We start from the raw sequence: 20427 nt of genomic DNA, 5'->3' as shown, positions 1-20427 counted from the left end.
AAGCTGGGCTTGAGGTCAGTGGGCCTGCAAATCACCGAATGCAGTGTTGTTTCTCAGAAGTGCCTCAAGAGGAGACACAGGTGAGATTTCTCCATCTGGTCTCACTGTTGTCTGGGAGAAGCAACAGAGACATTCCCCTTTCCTAGAGGAGAACCAGAATGGAGCTCAATGCTGGGGAATGAGGAGATAAGAGACGTCCGGGAGAAGTCGACACTGTCTGTGGTCACTTTTGTGGCTGACGTCCACTGTTATTTTTAGCACCTCCTGTTTTAGTGTCTATACCCTGTCAGGAAGGGTCCATTTACAACTGTCTTTGGTTTTGTCTTTCCTAGGGGGCAGTTTTTTTTTGGGGGGGGGGGGCATAGCTATCACTGCATTTTCCCTCTTCGAAGTGACCAAAACCCAGGGCCCTAAAAACTGGCACAATGTGCAATGGGCAACCATGGGCACAAGGTAAGGAAAGTGAGCTTGGGAAAAGAAGGGTGGTTTCTTACCCTCCTCCAAAAGTTAGCTACATAGTGCCGTTTCTGCAGTGCTGAGCCCCAAGTAGCAACAAGAGAGGCTCTACTCTCCATATAACAGGTCAGTAAGATTCACAATTAATCTGTTTTAAGTTAAAGCGTCTTGAAGCTGTTTTAAGTTAAAAACACTACCTATTGTTGCTTTAGGCACATGTTTAGTGGAATTGGTACAGCTTGTGCAATCCCCACAAAATAGTAAAGACAGTAAAAGTTATTACTACGGCAAAATAGGAGAAAGGTTCAATGAACCTTATTAATTCTTTATTTCAGAAGAAAGAAGGGTCCTACAGAGGGGGTCAGGGGCATCTGGCCCAGTACGGGGAGAATCCGGCCTGAATTTTGATCTGAAGCTTCCTCAGTGGCCGGGTGCCCGTGTGAAAACACACAAAGCAGAGCCTGCTTCCTTTCCCCCCACAAACTGGAGCCGCGGAAAACAATGGGGACGTGGCGTAGTCAAAACCAGGGGGAAGCCGGGTCCAGGCCTGCTGAGCCAAAGGACGTCAGAGAGCGTTTTGAAGTGGTCTTCAGGACCGCCGCTCGAACCGGGAAGGAGTTAATGCAGCATGCTCCAATTACATGAGCAAACAATAGCAAGGGCTTTACAATCTCATGGGTTTTTTCCAGAAACAGAAGGAGTCATATGTGACGGTAACATGGTCATAACCAGGCAAGATATCAATATTTGTATATTAGGAATTTCCCTAATATGGTGATGACCATTCCAGAATCTGATAAACACACACACACGTCCAAGATCATAGACTTGTGTGTAAAAGTTTGGCTGCCCCTGCTTAAAGACATTCATTCATTCATCTTATGTAACCACTTCATCCCGATCAGAGTCAGGGTCCAGAGTCCAGAGCCACTGGGAACAAGGCAGAAACATACACACTCACACAGACAGTTTTGCACATTCACCCAGTCACTCAAACACTCAGACCTGTGGGCAGTTCCAAACACTCACTCAGTCACTCACACAATAACAATTTTCCACCAGAAACTGGGCTTTAAACTTATGTGAATTATTTTTGTGTTGACAAAGAAAGGCTTAAAGTAATTCTCTCGGGTGAATGAGTTTCCTCCATTCCAGTGATATTTGGAAGCAGAACAGATGTGTCCCTTGATGCCGTCTATTTCCCATAATGCTCTGTGTCCGCATGTTACACACACCCAAGATGTTTCCCCTCCTAACCAACAGAGGTCGCTGTATCCTAATCATTAGACTTTCCCTCTGAATCTAGTTTGCTCTCTGTTTTAGCTTCATTCTTGCAAAGTAATTTACAGAGTATCTTAGGCATTGGAGCAAGCAACAAGCATTTTATTACATATTAGAGGAATACGAGAGGAGAGAAATACAACACCCGTGTTATATTAGCGAGTGAGGAAGGGTCAGTCTCATCGTCATTGCGACGGGAAAGCCAGAGCAAACGTCACCAACAACGGCGAGGAGAGTCTGTCCACTGTAAACACCTGCAGGAAAAGACATTGCTAATTAGGGCTCTGTGTGTGTGTGCGAGTGCACTTGTATTTTGGGCTAATGCTACACCATGTAGCCAAAAGTTTGGGAACACTTGCTGGTCCATTCTGAGCCTTTCTTCTGAAATAAATGGTATTAACATTGGAAGCAGCAGGCTCTGCTATTTGGTAAGTACATTTCTGTGAGGATTGGACTGCATTCAGCCTAACAAACATTAGTGGGCTCAGGCACGGATGGTGGATGGAGCTCCAACAACACAGTTCCACTGCTCCAGAGCACTGAGGATTGGGTGTGAATCTGTGTCCACCTTAAATGAGCAGAACTCAATATATGTAAGAGGTGTTTACAGACTTTTGGACACATATGATGCACAGGAAGATGGATGCACCCTGCTTTTGGCGCAGCGTTTGCTGAGGCCAAACACTTGGCTAATGACTCCGCTGCTGTTCTCTTTCCATTCTCCACTCGCGCAGCTCTGGACACTGATCTGATACAGGACACGGCGATCTGACCTCACACTGAATACCTGCAGCGTCCTGCAGCTCTCCCCCAGCACAGGCTCCCAGTGTCTTAACCTCTACACACACACACACACACACACACACACACACACAGAAAGAGAGAGAGAGAGAGAGAGAGAGAGAGAGAGAGAGAAAGAGAGAGAGAGAGAGAGAGAAGGCTTTTACACTTGGACATCCTTCATAATACTACTAATAATTAAACAACACATAACACAATAATTGATAATAATAAACACCTAGTTAATGTGAGTGAATGGATGAATATATGAGTGACTGGGTGACTGTGTAACGGTCTGCAATGGGACTGTCCGGTGCCCTGACTTGGAAGTGGGCAAAGAATATGAATGTATGAAGAGCATCGTCTGTTTGTTTAATTAGAAAGTGTGTCGTGGAGACACCTGGTGGAAACAGCCGGAACATCTGCAGCAATGCACAACAACCTTATAACAGCAGATGCTTTACATTTTCATGGTCTTCACCTTCTGGGCCCTTTCCACTAGATACACAGCTTTCAGCATAGACCGCAATAGCGCGACTTTGGGAACCAGTGCTCTAGCAAGTGAGCAAACTCAGTAACAGCCCTGGAGAGCTGATGTTTTCATGTGGATATTGAAGTTTGCATTCTAAAATGTGCCAGGCATTCCCTCTCTTAAGGGGAAGGCCTCCTTGTTCCTCTAAATTACAGTATCCTCTCATTTTGAGGTTCTGATTTTCATGAATTCCTCAAAGTCTGGGGGGGGGCTGGGTCTGTGGCAGCGCAACAGAACACCGTTACCCCCCGTGAAACATGTATAACATTTCTGGGCTCTGGAGGAGGACACTAAAAGCAGGTAACGTTATTACAACTGTGTTTGACTACATATTCCGCTCGATTTACTAAAGCCTGAGCAGCACATGGCAGCTTGTATGTCTACATCTAAAGCCAGCTTTTAAAAACACTGGACATGCGAGCATGGTGACCGCTGATGAAAGAGAATGAGGTTCATAACTCACTGACCTCCATAGAGAAGGCAAATGTATCAGTGTCTCCAACTCTAGAAGCCTTAAGGAGGAAGTAGAAGCCATAGAGGCCAACAGCCCGCGTGTATAGCTGCAGTTCCTTTACAAAGACACACACACATACACACACACACACACACACACACATACACCCAGGGAAAATCACACACACATATATGCCATTACTACCACACTTCCGCATTTCACTGTTTCATAGTTCACAAGGCAGATGAACTATAGTTTTCTTTCAATTAGGTGCCTATGCAAAAAAGTGACCAACTGAATGGGATTCTCCGGAGTAGCCACACATGAGCTTAAGGTCCCCTTCCTAAGTGTCACCTTTGGGATGTGTTAAAGTGGTATATGTCACCCAGAACCAATCATCAGACAGCATTACCTGATTAATGCTCTGTGTGGCTGAATCAATCAAATCCTCAGTGCAATGTTCCCACATTAAGAAATGTTGGATTAGCAGGTTTCCACAAACTTTTGGCCAGACAGCTTATGTTAATAATTTTGGCCAGACTAGTTGAATGAAGGGCTAAAGAACCGGGTCACTTCTGGCAATATAAATGCAAATCTGGGAAATGAAGTCAGGAATGACAGTATACTGCACCCCATCGATGATCATGCCGAAGCGGACACTGTGCTTGGTAAAGTCAACCACGTGCATGTCTCCCCCACTGTGAATCTGTGGGAAAAAACAGATGGACTGTTGGACTCAGTATCAGTGCATCGATTTGTCATTGACACAGCAGTGTGGTTAAAATGAGGACTACATACTGGCAGTGATTCAGCACAGCAAAAACGATTCACTGATTCAGTACTGAAACACAGCTAAAATTAGTCATTTACAGTGAGTCACAGATATATCATTATAATAACACAGTTCCAATGAGTCATTGATTCGGTATCAAATCATAGTTACAACAAATCAATTCAGAACTACAATAGAGTAACAAGTCACTGATTCATTAACAGAACATGTTTACAATGAGTCGCTGATTCATTAAATCACAAGCCAGATATAGTGAGTCACATATTCATTAATACATAGTTACAATGAGTCACAGATTCAGTACTACAATATGGTAAGGGGTCACCGATTCAGTACTAAAATAAAGTAACGGGTCACCGATTCAGTACTACAATACAGTAACTGGTCACAGATTAAGTAGTACAATACAGTAACAGGTCACTGATTCAGTACTAAAATACAGTAACGGGTCACATATTCAGTACTAAAATACAGTAAATGGTCACCGATTCAGTAGTACAATGCAGTAACTGGTCACAGATTCAGTACTACAATACTGTAATGGGTCACAGATTCAGTACTATAATACAGTAACAGGTCACAGATTCAGTACTACAATACAGTAAATGGTCACCGATTCAGTACTACAATACAGTAACTGTTCACAGATTCAGTACTAAAATACAGTAATGGGTCACTGATTCAGTAGTACAATACAGCAACGTGTCACACATGCAGTACTACAATAAAATAACGAGTCACAGATTCAGTGCTAAAATACAGTAACGGGTCACAGATTCAGTACTACAATACAGTAACTGGTCACAGATTCAGTACTAAAATACAGTAACATGTCACAGATTCAATACTACAATACAGTAACGGGTCACAGATTCAATACTACAATACAGTAACGGGTCACAGATTCAGTACTATAATACAGTAACGGGTCACTGATTCAGTACTACAATACAGTAACGAGTCACAGATTCAGTACTATAATACAGTAACAGGTCACTGATTCTGTACTACAATACAGTAACTGGTCACCGATTCAGTAGTAAAATACTGATTCAGTACTACAATACAGTAACGGTTCACCAATGCAGTACTACAATAAAGTAACGGGTCACTAATTCAGTATTAAAATACAGTAACGGGTCACCGATTCAGTACTACAACACAGTTACTGGTCACAGATTCAGTAGTACAATACAGTAACGAGTCACAGATGCAGTACTACAATAAAGTAACAGGTCTCTGATTCAGTACTAAAATACAGTAACGTCACAGATTCAATACTACAATACAGTAACTGGTCACAGATTCAGTACTACAATACAGTAACTGGTCACAGATTTAATAGTACAATACAGTAACGGATCACTGATTCAGTACTAAAATACAGTAACATGTCACAGATTCAATACTACAATACAGTAATGGGTCACCGATTCGGTACTACAATACAGTTACTGGTCACAGATTCAGTAGTACAATACAATAACGGGTCACAGATACAGTACTACAATAAAGTAACAGGTCACCGATCCAGTACTAAAATACAGTAACGGGTCACAGATTCAGTACTACAATACAGTAACGGGCAACAGATTCAGTACTACAATACAGTAACAGGTCACTGAATTAGTACTACAATACAGTAACGGGTCACTGAATCAGTACTATAGCACTTAAAATGGGTCACTGAGTCATTATACATTGACGGTGAGTCGCTGATTCATTTTAATAACGCTGTTAAAATGAGTCATTTATTCATTCAAACAACAATGATACAATGATACAGTAATTATCCAGCACAGCTAAATGAGTCCCTGATTCATTACTGTCTGACATTTGACACAGACACTATTATAAAACACACTTACAATAGCTACACAGACACCAGTTTTGTATGACAGCACATTCAACTCTATTTCAGTACCACTGCATATTTAAAATGAGTCAGTGATTGTTTACCATAGCTCAGTTAAAATGATTCACTGATTCATTTCCAAAAAAGAGACATTTTTTCATTGATTCAGTTAAGTTTTAACACAGGTAATATTAATTATAAATTATAATTATAATTTATAATTATAAATATATTAACCACAATACAATAACAAAGAGTCATACTGTTACTGTTTCATTCCCACAGCACAGTTAAAATAATTCCTACAAAGAACTGAAATTGTGCAGTGGTACTGAATCAGTGCCAGCAGAACTCCTACTGACACCTGACCAGACCCAAGTTTTAAAAGAGCGGTTGATTCATTACCACAGCGTCATTCAATTGATTTGTTGGTTTTGTACAAGTGCACGGTTAAAGTGAGTCAGAATTAAATATTTTGCTTTAAAAAGAACAGATCAAATGCAGTACTAAAAAGACTCACAGTATAGTAGTGATTGGAGAACGTAAGAAGAAGCCATGAATGTGGAAACACATTGATCCTCTGCATCTCTTTGAGATGGTGTCCTGAGTGACACAAGCAGAACATATAAATTAGCATTGAAAAACTACACCCCTAGTAGAGAAACGTCAGCCTGCTGGACACGGATGGGTGAGTCACACAAGCAGGTCCAGAAAGGAAAGTCTAGAAAATGAAGTGTTAACCAGCATTACCGTGGAGTTGCTCTAGATGTAATGGGCAATATAGACTGCCATGGGACCGGGACCATCATTGGACATTTGTAGCACATGCATATGTTTATTTTTTTATGTTAGACTATGAATATGTCACTCACGCTCTGTGATGCCATGCAGATGAAGAGCCTGGAAGAGTGGAAGATATGCAAGGCCCTGGGGCTGCTCCAGAAACACCCGTGTACTCCTGAGACTGAGAACACATTCATATCAGTCCAACCAGTGGTCAAGCTCAGGGTTTACCTTGGTCAGCATCTGGTGTTTATTGTGTCCATTTTGCTTCCATTCATTCATTCAATGTCTGAAACCGCTTATCCAATTCAGGGTCGGGGTGGGTCCAGAGCCTACCTGGAATCACTGGGCGCAAGGTGAGAACACACCCTGGAGGTCCTTCACAGGAGGTCTGGGCTCCAGATCTGTCCTTCACAGGGCGACACACATGTGTTTTTGGAGCGTGGGTGGAAACCGGAGAACCCGGAGGAAACCCACGCGAACACAGGGAGAATACACCACACTCCTCACAGACAGTTAGCCGGAGAAAACCCAGGGCAACACAAGGAGAACACACCACACTCCTCACAGACAGTCACCCGGAGGAAACCCACGCAGACACAGGGAGAACACACCACTCACCTCACAGACACTCACCCGGAGGAAACCCACGCAGACACAGGGAGAACACACCACTCACCTCACAGACAGTCACCCGGAGAAAACCCACGCAGACATGGGGAGAACACACCACATTCCTCACAGACAGTCACACGGAGCGGGATTCGAACCTATCTGCGACATTACCTGCTGCGACACCATGTCGCCCCATTTTGCTTGCAGGATTTTGGAAAGAAATTCGCAGTCAGCCCCCCAAACTCCCGTTTTCATAATCCAAATAATATCAATCATATTCAGTGAAGTTGAGGTGTGGACACTGGGGTGGTCAGTTTCTTGTTGAGAGCACCACCAGCTTGGAAGGATGGACAAAAACATCTTAAAGGGAGGGGACTGAAATTTTGTGGTGGTGGTCTGCAAGGTGTGTGCTGCGCCATAGTCAGTGGACATCAGACAGGTTTCTGACCTTTGCACAGCATTATATGTGTCAGGGAGAAAGTGTGCATTGTGTGTACTGTGTGTGTGTGTGTGTGTGTGTGTGTGTGTGAACCTGCAAAAGAAGTTGAGGACCACACTGTGTGAAGGTAAAGTTCGTCCAGTGGTGTTAAACTGCAAGTAGATCCAGTACAGGACTGTCCTGAGTAGATCATATTCACTGACCGCAAACACCCTACAAACAGAGATGAACTCAGTTATACAGTGACCACTGCACACTGACCAGTGACAACTTTATCAGTCAAATGTTTGGACAAGAGTTAATTGAATGAATGTCATGGTTAAACACACACACACACACACACACACACACACACACACACACACACACACATAAGCTGACCTGGGGCATCTCAGGGTTTTGAGCAGGAGATCAAAGGGCAGGTCCCGGAGATTGATCTGACATGAGAGGTCAGTGACCAGGAACAGCTCCAACCAGCGCTCACACACACTCTGAAGATCTGCCTGCTTGTGCTACACACACACACACACACACACACACTGGGAATGTGATATCTGCTTTCCCCTGCAGGTAATTTCATGTAATAACACTTCAGCCTCCACATACAGTAAAACTACACAACTTCACAGGCCCATGTGTGAATATGAGGACAATTCAGATCAGGGAAGTTGTACATTTTGTGCTTGTATTTCTCTCTCCTACCTTGCAGGAAACTCGGTGGAACTCGCACACTGTCAAAGAAGTGACCTTAGCCATCATCTCCTTAAGACATCTGTCCGTCAAAACATAGTTTAATAAACATAGTTTTAACATAGTGTGCACATTTCTCAACATTCAAAATACAGATGAAGGGTCTGAAGTTCACTTCTTAATTTAGCACTGGGGGATATATACGACAACAAGGAGAAAATCATTCACACTTGTAGACTCATCACAGGTTTCTTAGATATACTCTGGGCTCAGCACTGCAGAAACTGCACTATGTAGTGAACTTTTAGAGGAGGGTAGGAAACCACATCCTCTCTCCCTCCCCCTCCACCTTGACTTAAGGACAGTGCTATAAAAGTGAATCACACACTGCAACTGTAGGGGGAGCCCAGGAACAAAAACAGCAGTAGCTTTAAAAGGATTACAAATTTACATGCCGTTGTTTCACAGAGAATTGCGTCAGTGTGATTTTTGGCCGAACCGTATCTTTAAGGGCAGTGGCCCTTGCACACACTTTGTGCTTTAGATCAAACCCAGCTGGGTGGACCACTGTGAAAATCCATCTCAATGAGTTCATTAAGACATATTTCGTGACTGGACAAAGAGAATCAAGGCCAAAACTGGTCCCCAAGTCCATCTAGTTCAGAGACAGTGGCTCAATGTGTGGGATGGGGGCCACGGTCCACCCTCCTGACACCTGGGTGTGGACTTAAGCAAGAGGGGAGTAGGTTATTTAACACTCACACACATATAGAGTATACACATTGCTGTACTACATTTTATTTGAATTAGTGTACTCATGCTGTGGATTCCTACTGGTTTAAAACAAATCCTAAACATGCTAAGCTTTCTACAGTCAAAATGGCACACTGGATTCATAGCCCTTCCACCAGTTTTACTGTAAGAGAATACTTAAAGGATACTACGTAGTATTCTTTAAGGAGTACTGTAAAAACAACACACACAGCCATACGAGATTCATACGAGATTAAAACCATACGTCTTCTACCTTTTCAGGTAGAACTAACCATCCATAATCATCCTCTAACAGAGTTTAAATAAGGAGCTGGTTCTCTTCCAGAGCCTAAGGCACTACTGTCTACTCTATGTGCTCACCTCTGGTACAGCTGTGGAAGGCCCAGCAGATCGGCAGAAGAGAGCACTGACCTACTCCACTGCTTTGGACAATCCATTGGACAATACAGAGTCCCCAGGGCAAAGGACAGAGCTGGGGCAGAGGGCGAGGGAAAAACAAATAGTTCTTTACTGGGACATTATGCAATAACTTTCACACTCTCTGTAGAATTTGATTGTTTTGTTGGTTTCATTCTTAGCAGATAATGAATAAATCATTGTTTATACTGAATAATTCATATTACAGACAGGAAAATATTAGAAACTGAATAATTGATTGTATATACTGAATAAATCATTGTAGATAATGCATATTTCAGAGTAAATTTTGAATAATTCATAAATTCATAGTAGATACCAAATAATTCATAGTATATACTGAATAATTAATGGCAGATACTGAATATCTAATTGAAGGTACTGGACAATTGATTGTAGATACTGAATAATTAACTATAGATATTAAATAACTGACTGAAGATACTGAACAATTGAATTGATTGTAGATACTGAATAAATCAATGTAGATAATGAATATTTCAGAGTAAACAATGAATAATTCATAGATTTATGGTAGATACCAAATAATTCATAGTAGATACTGAATAATTAATTGCTGAATAACTAATTGAAGATACTGGATAATTGATTGTAGATACTGAATAAATCATAGTATATAATGAATAATTCATAAATTCATAGTAGATATTGAATAACTAACTACAGATACTGAATAACAAACTGAAGACACTGAATAATTGAAGGTAGATAACGATTAATTCCTTATAGTTACTGAATAAGTCACTTTAGGTACTAAATAATTCATAGCATGTATTGAACAATTCAGTGTAGATACTGAATAATGACTGCAGATTTATTACTGTGGAATATGCAATGCAGTTTTTGAAAGCAGTCTGCCTAAGCAGAAGTCACAACATTTAAAATGGTTTCCACTTCTGCAAGCTGCGATGTAGACAAAGCAGTGCACAGCCAATAAGAGAGTAGAAGTCTTGTCTCTGTCTAAGACGGACAAAAGACTAGTGTTATCAGTTTCAAAACCTCCCTGAACTCCACAGGGAGGTCTACATACTCTCACTGGAGCGTGGTGCATACCGAAATTCGGTGTGAAAACAGCTTTACCCTCTTTGGTGATGGAGGGGTCTTTTATGGGCAGTCGGAGCAGAATGGGACGTTTGAGGTATCCTCGACTCGTCCCCATTCCTCCGTCCTCTTTCAGCATCTCTCCCCAGCGTCCAGTGCTGCTCAGCCACCTGCTGCTTGTCTCTGTCTGACTGCTGCCTGAGAAACGAAGACCACATCCGTCCTCTTTGAGATTATCATGAGCTCAAGAGACAAAGACCGAGGAAACAGGCGGTGTGCTGCTGCCATTAGGCCTTGAAGACCTTACACGTCAAATTCAGCAGTGATATCGTCACACACACACACACACACACACACACACACACACACCTGAGGACAGTTTCACACACTCACCCAGTACCTCACACACTCACCCAGTACCTCACACACTCACATATCTGAGAAGTGCCTTTCTCTGCTGTTACATGCTTTGTGCGTCCACTCCACATTCACTGAGGATGAGAGGACGCTTCACGACTCGTGGATCAGTAGATCATTGAGCCAGGCATATGATTCTACAGCCCCAGCCCAACCCGACACGCACAGGATTCCTGCAAAATGTAGCGTGCCGAGCCGCCGCATGAATTATTAAGAGCTCCAGACTCTGAGTGCACGAGGGAGCTCATTTACCGCGAGCGTCTAAGAATACCAAAACAAGATAATCATATTAAAAAAGCATATTTTCACAGCTCGGGCTATGAATACAATCACTAATCCTACAAAATCACATTATTGAACATAATCCCCCTCGCCCCCCACAACCCCCACCCCCTTATATAAGCTGGGTTACAGACTGTAGCCCATCTGTTGATGCACAGTTTGTGTCGGCCACCCCCATGCCCTGCTCTGATCTAGGTGTTTTTTGGCTGGTAGGACCACTCTCAAACCAACAGTGATGCTGAAAACCTTAGCGACAACACACACACACACACACACACACACACCATGTCAGGGCCAGCACTGCGCTGAGCATGATACCCAACCCATGGTTGCTTAGAAAATAAGCCGTCCTACCACGACCAATCCTACAGCTATGAAGCCCCAGCAGCACTGAGCTGTGGAGCAGCGGACCTTTGTTCTCTGGAGGGCTGGAGCTCCATCTAATTTCTTTGGGACGAAGTGGACTGGTGTTTTGGGTGTCTCTATGAGTGGACACTGATGGTAACTGGCGGGTGTGTGTATATATTACCTGCTCTACTCCGCAGCAGCGTGTGCCTTTGCTTCTTGGAGCTCATGTAAAGTTCAGACAATGTTTTTGATCTGGACAGGAAAGGGCAGTGCAGCTCCCAGAGGCTGCCCAAACACTCCAGCACTGCATCTGAGGATGACCACAGAGACAGACCGTGTGTGAAAGAGAATTCCGACAGAGAGAGAGAGAGAGAGAGAGAGAGAGAGAGAGAGAGAGAGAGAGAGAAAAGTGAGAGAGAGAGAGAGAGAGAGAGAGAGAGAGAGAGAGAGAGAGAGAGAGAGAGAGAGAGAGAGAGAGAGAGAGAAAATAATAATGAGAGTTTGTTCTCAGTGCTGGTACCTGGTTTGGTGCTCTGGGTCACTTCCTGAGAGAGTAAATAGAACGAGTGCTCTGGGGAGAACAGGACCCCTGCTGGACTGTGGAAGAGTGAGGAGAAAAGGACCTTCTGTCATTTATTTATTCATCATCCGGTTTTTATTGTGAATAAAAACTGAATGCAATGATGTGGAGATGGCAAATGTCAATATTTTATTCGTAATAGAACATAGATGACAGATCAAAAGTTTAATCTGAGTAAATGTAACATTTTAAAGAAAAAATATGTTGATTCAAAATTTCACAGTGTCAAAAAAGTTGGGACAAGTAGCAATAAGTGGCTGGAAATTGAGCATATAACAAACAGCTGGAAGACCAATTAACACTAATTAGGTCAATTGAAAACATGATTGGGTATAAAAAGAGCTTCTCAGAGTGTCAGTGTCTCTCTGAAGCCAAGATGGTAAGAGGATCACCAATTCCACCACTGTTGCGCAGAAAGATAGTGCAGCAATACCAGAATGGTGTTACCCAGCGTAAAATAGCAAAGACTTTTAAGTTATCATCATCAACTTTGCATAACAACTATTGCTGTGCGTAAGGGTCAAGGCCGTAAAACTCTACTGGACCTTTGTGATCTCCGGGCCCACTGCACGTCACTGCACGTCAAACAGGAATGCCACTGTCAAGGAAATAACAGAATGGGCTCAGGAATACTTCCAGAAAGCATTGTCAATGAACACAATCCACCGTGCCATCCGCCGTTGCCAGCTGAAGCTCTACAGTGCAAAGAGGAAGCCATTTCTAAGCAAGCTCCACAAGCTCAGACGTTTGCACTGGGGCAGGGGTCTTTTAAAATGGGGTGTGGCAAAATGGAAGGCTGTTCTGTGGTCAGATGAGTTACGATTTGAAGTTCTTTATGGAACACTGGGGCGCCATGTCATCCGGACCAGAGAGGACAAGGATAACCCAAGTTGTTATCAGCGCTCCGTTCAGAAGCCTGCATCACTGATGGTATGGGGTTGCATGAGTGCTTGTGACATGGGCAGCTTGCATGTCTGGAAAGGCACCATTAATCCAGAGAACTATGTTCAGGTTCTAGAACAACATATGCTCCCATCTAGACGTCATCTCTTTCAGGGAAGACCCTGCATTTTTCAACAAGATAATGCCAGACCACATTCTGCAGCAATCACAACATCATGGCTACGTAGGAGAAGGATCCGGGACTGAAATGGCCAGCCTGCAGTCCAGATCTTTCACCTATAGAGAACATTTGGCGCATCATAAAGAGGAAGGTGCGACAAAGAAGGCCCAAGACGATTGAACAGTTAGAGGCCTGTATTAGACATGAATGGGAGACCATTCCTATTTCTAAACTTGAGAAACTGGTCTCCTCTGTCCCCAGACGTCTGAGTGTTGTAAGAAGAAGGGGGGATGCCACACACTGGTAAAAAATGGCCTTGTCCCAACTTTTTTGGGGATTTGTTGATGCCATGAAATTTTGAAACAACATATTTTCCCCTTAAAATGATACATTCTCTCAGTTTAAACTTTTGATCTGTGATTTGTGTTCTATTCTGAATAAAATATTAGATGTTGGCACCTCCACATCATTGCATTCAGTTTTTATTCACAATTTGATTAGTGTCCCAACTTTTTTGGAATCCGGTTTGTAATTCATTTAATGTAATATAATGTAACAGAACACAATCTCTCTCTCTCTCTCTCTCTCTGTGTGTGTGTGTGTGTGCCACAGAACTCATTATACTCAGTCCCTTCTCCTGTAGAGGCACACAGCCCCCTGCAGGCTGACACACACACACACACACACACACACACAGTGTACTAAGCAGAAGCCAACAGGGTGCTGGAGGCCTGGCATTAATAATAATTTTTATTATTATTAATGCCTGAGGCGCAGCAGGTAGTGTCGCAGTCACACAGCTCCAGGGGCCTGGAGGTTGTGGGTTCGATTCCAGCTCCGGGTGACTGTCTGTGAGGAGTTGGTGTGTTCTCCCCGTGTCCGCGTGGGTTTCCTCCGGGTGCTCCGGTTTCCTCCCACAGTCCAAAAACACACGTTGCAGGTGGATTGGCGACTTGAAAGTGTCCGTAGGTGTGAGTGTGTGTGTGAGTGAATGTGTGTGTGTGTGTGTTGCCCTGTGAAGGACTGGCGTCCCCTCCAGGGTGTATTCCCGCCTTGCGCCCAATGATTCCAGGTAGGCTCTGGACCCACCGCGACCCTAAAATTGGATAAGCGGTTACAGATAATGGATGGATGGATTAATACCTGAGTCCAGTGGGTGGGGCTGGAGTGGTCAGCAGGAGAGGTGTATCTTGTCTGGAGGTGATATTACACCACCTGAGTGTGTCACCTAAAACACAAACACAGTTAAAATGTTGGTGAGTGTGTGTGTTGAGGGGTAACCAACAAACATCAAGCTCTCCTGTATGAGGGCCTATGAAAGGCATTATATGATCATTTTTGCTTCTATAGATTGCTAGAAGAGTAGTTTGCATGCATTATATGCATATTTCACACACACACACACACACACACACACACACACACACACATCACGGGGCCAATCTCTGGCAAGAGTATCAGAAGCCAAACTGTCTATTTCTTCTCCTGATTTGGCGCTTGTTGGTGCCTCTTAAACTCCCCGAGCTGTGCCAGATCTCTCCAGGTGCCCATCTCAGCCTGCTGCCAGTCTCAGGGCACCAGCCCGGCAGCACTGGCACTGATAAGGCAGGGCTTAATGCCAGGCACGGACATACTGCCCTGCCAGCTTTTACACACAGCAGGGCATCAGACGGGTGAAAAAATCCCCAAGCCAGTTTAATCCTGGGGGTGTGGAGTGAGATCTCGATAAAGACTTGGTCTGTTCTTATAAAGCTGGGAGAGTGAGGGCACTGCTGCTAAAAACACAAAGCATTGATAAGTTAATTCTGTTTAACCGCTAAAAACACTGCATTTGATGTTTTGTTTTGTGATACTTTTTGTAAACCTATGCTTCCTCCACTATCACTCATTGCAGCATGGTCTGGGACTTAATGTTCAAAGGTCTGTTCCATCACCTTCCCTTACATCGACCCTTAACTGTGCGTCATATTGTTACACAAGTCTCCAGCTGCCCAACTGCACTCGAAATTTGGGGTGTCCTTAACCATTACACCCATGAATTACCCCTGATTCCTGGACTGTTCGGGTGTGATTACGCTCCTGGATCCCTGACCAATGACAGTGCAATACTGTCTTTGTCAGACCAGATACCACAAAGAAACACAATCTGATTGGACTGTTTTCCGCTTGGTGTTTTAACTCTTAAACACTTTTCTGATTTTTAAAAATCAGTTGAGTGAGAAGGGGGCGTGGTGAAGTAGCCTAAAATCTTCTGATTGCACGGTCTGACTGTAGAGCTACTATTGTTGGTCGATAACCTTCTCTGTGAACATTTAATTGGTCAGTCTGCACGTCAGTAGTCCTTGTTTATGTCAGGCAAAACTCATGTACCTACCCTCATCTAGTGCAGCTATGCCGAAACATAAATGTAGGCTCTCGTGTGAATTAAAAAAGAAATTTTTCCCATGTGTAGCAAATAAAGGTGTAAAGGGCCTAAAAGCACACATAGGTTCAGCTAAGCATACAACGGCAGCGAGGGGCGAGAGCTCATTTATGAAAAGTAAGCTAAACTCCATAAAATAACACATTTTGAATGAGCTGTGTTAAACTAAACCCAAACCCACTAAATTATCAGAGGGATTTAAATGTGTTTAGTTTTAGGAGAAGGGCCTACCTGTGATTACCCTGCTTCTCTGTTTAGTCCGAACCACACAGGTTGCTAAGAGACAAGGACTGCACTTGATAAACAAAGGTTTCGACATCACAAAGGTAGCATATAGTACTTGTCTATATTAAAACTGTGTATTACAAAAGATGGCATGTTTATTAACTGAGTTTAAGCCCCTTGAGTCATTACTTTTCAGCTTCATGAATGCATGACTAATATCTTCACCTAAAAGATGTGAAAGACAAATGATAAACATTAGCATAAGTTCCTAACTGATTAGCCTATAATTCAAACCTATGAATAAATAGTCTCCAGCTGCCCAACTGCACTCGAAATTTGGGGTGTCCTTAACCATTACACCCATGAATTACCCCTGATTCCTGGACTGTTCGGGTGTGATTACGCTCCTGGATCCCTGACCAATGACAGTGCAATACTGTCTTTGTCAGACCAGATACCACAAAGAAACACAATCTGATTGGACTGTTTTCCGCTTGGTGTTTTAACTCTTAAACACTTTTCTGATTTTTAAAAATCAAATAGTTTCTAGTTCAAATGGTCCTTAAACTAAAAAACATCGTAAGTAAAAATGCATAAAGCTGTATTTTTGGAGGATATATATTTGAATGAATCAAATACAGCACTTGTATTTATGCACTTCTTGATTTTCAATAAAATCAGACTTCTTGAGAAAAATATGCAATGTTTTATAAAACAAAACATTTATAAAGAAATAAGACAGAGGTTACAGTATTTGTGGTTGAATGCGCAATAATTTTGACATGTATAAATTTTTTTTACAGATTTTGCTGCAGCAGTCCATGGTGTCACATTAGATGACCTACATTTTCTAACAAAATTAACATATAATTCATAAATAAATGTGTTATTTTAGTGCACTAAATAGAAATATTAAATAATGTATTATTTATTTATTCAAATCATGTCTTAATTTGTGTTTTACTAAATTGTTTTAAATTGTTCTCCTGTTTGTTCACGGTCCTGGTGGCCATTTTGTGATGATTTGAAGGATGGACAGAAATTATCGCACTTCGCTCCTGGTCCAGTAGGGGGCCATAAACACTGTCCCAGGTGATGCCTTTATATTACATGATGTAACAGGCTAAAGTTCATGTGTCATTTATGAATAGTGTTCAAAAAGATGGAATACAAAATGCAATTTATATAATTAATAAAAATGGATTAAAACCCTTAAAACTTTTCATTTATCACTAGCCCTGAGGGTTGCCCTCTGCTGGACATACTAAGAAGCTTTACAGCTGTAGTATAGTGGATTGGAGGAGTTGGCATTATTATTCTATTGAAATTCAGTTATGTACATCAAATGTAGACACCTGGGACAAATAGGAACAAATACTGTAACTGGAGGGTGTCTTTAGGCTCCACTACCTGATGTGCAGGTTCGGTGAGCGAGGCTGACCGCTCTCTGGGCTTGGGCCTGGCCAAGCAGGTTGCCGGCTGGTGGCAGGGTCTGTCTCCAGCGGTTGGTGTGGCCTGCTTGCCAACGCTGTGGACACAGTCAAGTAAAATAATTGTGAAACAGGGTCAGCTATGAATCAGCCAAAAGCCGTGTGTGGCTGGACTTACGTGGCTTTGTCCATCGCTGCGTGGATCTCTTGACATTGTCCTGCGGCCTACAAAGGACTGAATGGACTAGAGTTGGTCACCATGGCAACTGGCCTAAATACTGACTGACTTGTCCTGTGCTCAGGATGACAAGTCCTGCCTTTCTTCACTGGGATTGGCTGAGATACGAACTATGAACCAATCCTGGAGCAGGAGGCACGTTACTGGGGTCCAGCCTCAATCTTAGGTATCACTTTACAGTGAGACATTATGAAAGGATTATGAATGGATTCAAATGGGTTTATTTATGGTTAATAATTAGACACTATGTATAGGCACTTTTAAAACATTACTAAGACGTTATATAAACACAAGGAGAACTGTGACCTGTAATAGCTGATAAAAATGAATGTGTTGAAACTACGTGCAGAGGGTATATATGTACAGAGGTTCACAATTAGGCAAGCAACAGCTCATCACTGCACTTTGATATTTGTATGTTAGAATGTCTTATTGGTCAGTGATAAGGTGGTGATGACCCAAATTCTTGGTAAACCATTTATAACCATTTTTCAGACGCCCATTAGTTTTTATTTTTTAAGTGGAATCCTTTGTTACTACATTGAGACTTAATATTAAAGGCCCCATACAGGATGACCAGACGTCCTCTTTTACCCGGACATGTGAATTTCACAGATGTCAGGGATTTTGTTTTTCTAGAGCTTACATAGAACTTTGAGAAGAGTTTCTTTCACAAACTAGTCCCACCCTCCCCTACTCCGTTTGGTTCAGTTGAGTGAGAAGGGGGCGTGGTGAAGTAGCCTAAAATCTTCTGATTGCACGGTCTGACTGTAGAGCTACTATTGTTGGTCGATAACCTTCTCTGTGAACATTTAATTGGTCAGTCTGCACGTCAGTAGTCCTTGTTTATGTCAGGCAAAACTCATGTACCTACCCTCATCTAGTGCAGCTATGCCGAAACATAAATGTAGGCTCTCGTGTGAATTAAAAAAGAAATTTTTCCCATGTGTAGCAAATAAAGGTGTAAAGGGCCTAAAAGCACACATAGGTTCAGCTAAGCATACAACGGCAGCGAGGGGCGAGAGCTCATTTATGAAAAGTAAGCTAAACTCCATAAAATAACACATTTTGAATGAGCTGTGTTAAACTAAACCCAAACCCACTAAATTATCAGAGGGATTTAAATGTGTTTAGTTTTAGGAGAAGGGCCTACCTGTGATTACCCTGCTTCTCTGTTTAGTCCGAACCACACAGGTTGCTAAGAGACAAGGACTGCACTTGATAAACAAAGGTTTCGACATCACAAAGGTAGCATATAGTACTTGTCTATATTAAAACTGTGTATTACAAAAGATGGCATGTTTATTAACTGAGTTTAAGCCCCTTGAGTCATTACTTTTCAGCTTCATGAATGCATGACTAATATCTTCACCTAAAAGATGTGAAAGACAAATGATAAACATTAGCATAAGTTCCTAACTGATTAGCCTATAATTCAAACCTATGAATAAATATATCCGAGTAGAAGCCAAAGTAATATCTCACTAAATAGGCTTAAATCCATAAGTATTTCCATTTCTATGAAAAAATTTATGCCTAAATTATTTAATGTGCATATGATTCAGCACATATGAATGACAATTGCAACTTTTTTTTCAAAACCTTTAGGTGATTAAATTGTTGAGATTTACCCAGTCCTTGACAGAGGTTTGCCATGGAAAGCTCCATTCCAGAGACTTATCTGCAGAGTCAGAATAATCGACAGTGGTGAAGATTGGAACCAGGCGTCTAAAGAACTTCAAGGAACACTAGGTAGTATTTTTGCCTTACATTTACAGCTTCAAAATCATAGTGATGCTCCACTGAGCTGTAAGAGTGAGAACAGAGCCTCTGTCGTTGTTACTCCTAGTTCAGCACTGCAGAAACTGCATTATGTAACTCTTGAAGGAGGGTAGGAATTTATAAGGCTTGCAAATAATATTGTAATAATGCACGAAACTCAGTAAAAATGGGAATGACTTATTAAATATCCAGTTCCAACATATTAAATATCTCACCCAACACCTTATTATGTCATTCCCAAGCCTTATGAATTTGTTGTGTCTGATTTATTTAAGGCGACCTCCAGGGGCCGAACAGGTGAACCACATCCACAAATACAGCCACTCCTGCCCAAAATGCGCTTTTTTCAAACAGTGCTGAATTGACCATGTTTTAATAAGGTTTACAGTTTATTTGTACAGTAAGGACATGGAATATAATCACCTAGTACACATTTAAAGTATGTTTAAGGTAATGCCACCAGTAGAGTATATGCCAATTGTAATTTTGCAATTAATCATAAAATACTCTCTAGGAATTTTCTCATTACTACTTTAACCACTTTTAAAAAAATAGGGTCTGAGGGTCTTTCCATTTCACTCCGAATGACTTTGTTTACATCTCGAAAGTGAAGCTGAACAAAAGTTTTGGTGACATTTCCCTTTGGACTACAATATCGCTAAACATGGACTACATTTCCCAGTAGGCACCGAAAAGCCGAGACCAATCA

The 20427-nt window shown here is 42.2% G+C and overlaps 1 protein-coding gene across 7 annotated transcripts; it reads right to left on the bottom strand.

The window, feature by feature from the left end:
- Nucleotides 1-1856: 1856 nt before the first annotated feature.
- On the bottom strand, nucleotides 1857-19641 carry btbd16 (BTB (POZ) domain containing 16). 7 transcript variants are annotated; one of them, XM_066665884.1, is made up of 19 exons: nucleotides 19568-19589; nucleotides 19273-19308; nucleotides 19090-19108; nucleotides 17877-18108; nucleotides 17679-17796; nucleotides 14765-14849; nucleotides 12499-12575; nucleotides 12160-12288; nucleotides 10944-11129; nucleotides 9813-9924; nucleotides 8691-8760; nucleotides 8370-8500; nucleotides 8082-8201; nucleotides 7024-7115; nucleotides 6672-6754; nucleotides 4135-4209; nucleotides 3517-3618; nucleotides 2387-2575; nucleotides 1857-1991 (listed from the first exon to the last, which is right to left on the bottom strand). In XM_066665884.1, the coding sequence occupies exons 4-19, from the start codon at nucleotides 17910-17912 to the stop codon at nucleotides 1923-1925; spliced, it is 1674 nt and encodes a 557-aa protein (XP_066521981.1). In that variant the 5' UTR covers nucleotides 17913-18108; nucleotides 19090-19108; nucleotides 19273-19308; nucleotides 19568-19589; the 3' UTR covers nucleotides 1857-1922. The 7 variants fall into 7 exon arrangements, with proteins under 7 accessions (XP_066521981.1, XP_066521978.1, XP_066521982.1 ...); XM_066665881.1 differs by having other exon boundaries at nucleotides 9813-9957; nucleotides 10971-11129; XM_066665885.1 differs by having other exon boundaries at nucleotides 10971-11129.
- Between the last annotated feature and the right edge of the window lie 786 nt (nucleotides 19642-20427).

This window comes from Hoplias malabaricus, chromosome 3, assembly GCF_029633855.1.
Source record: "Hoplias malabaricus isolate fHopMal1 chromosome 3, fHopMal1.hap1, whole genome shotgun sequence".
NCBI classification, from domain to species: Eukaryota; Metazoa; Chordata; class Actinopteri; order Characiformes; family Erythrinidae; genus Hoplias; species Hoplias malabaricus.
The sequence above is the reverse complement of the archived record's forward strand: the minus strand, read 5'-3'. Positions and strand labels throughout refer to the sequence as shown.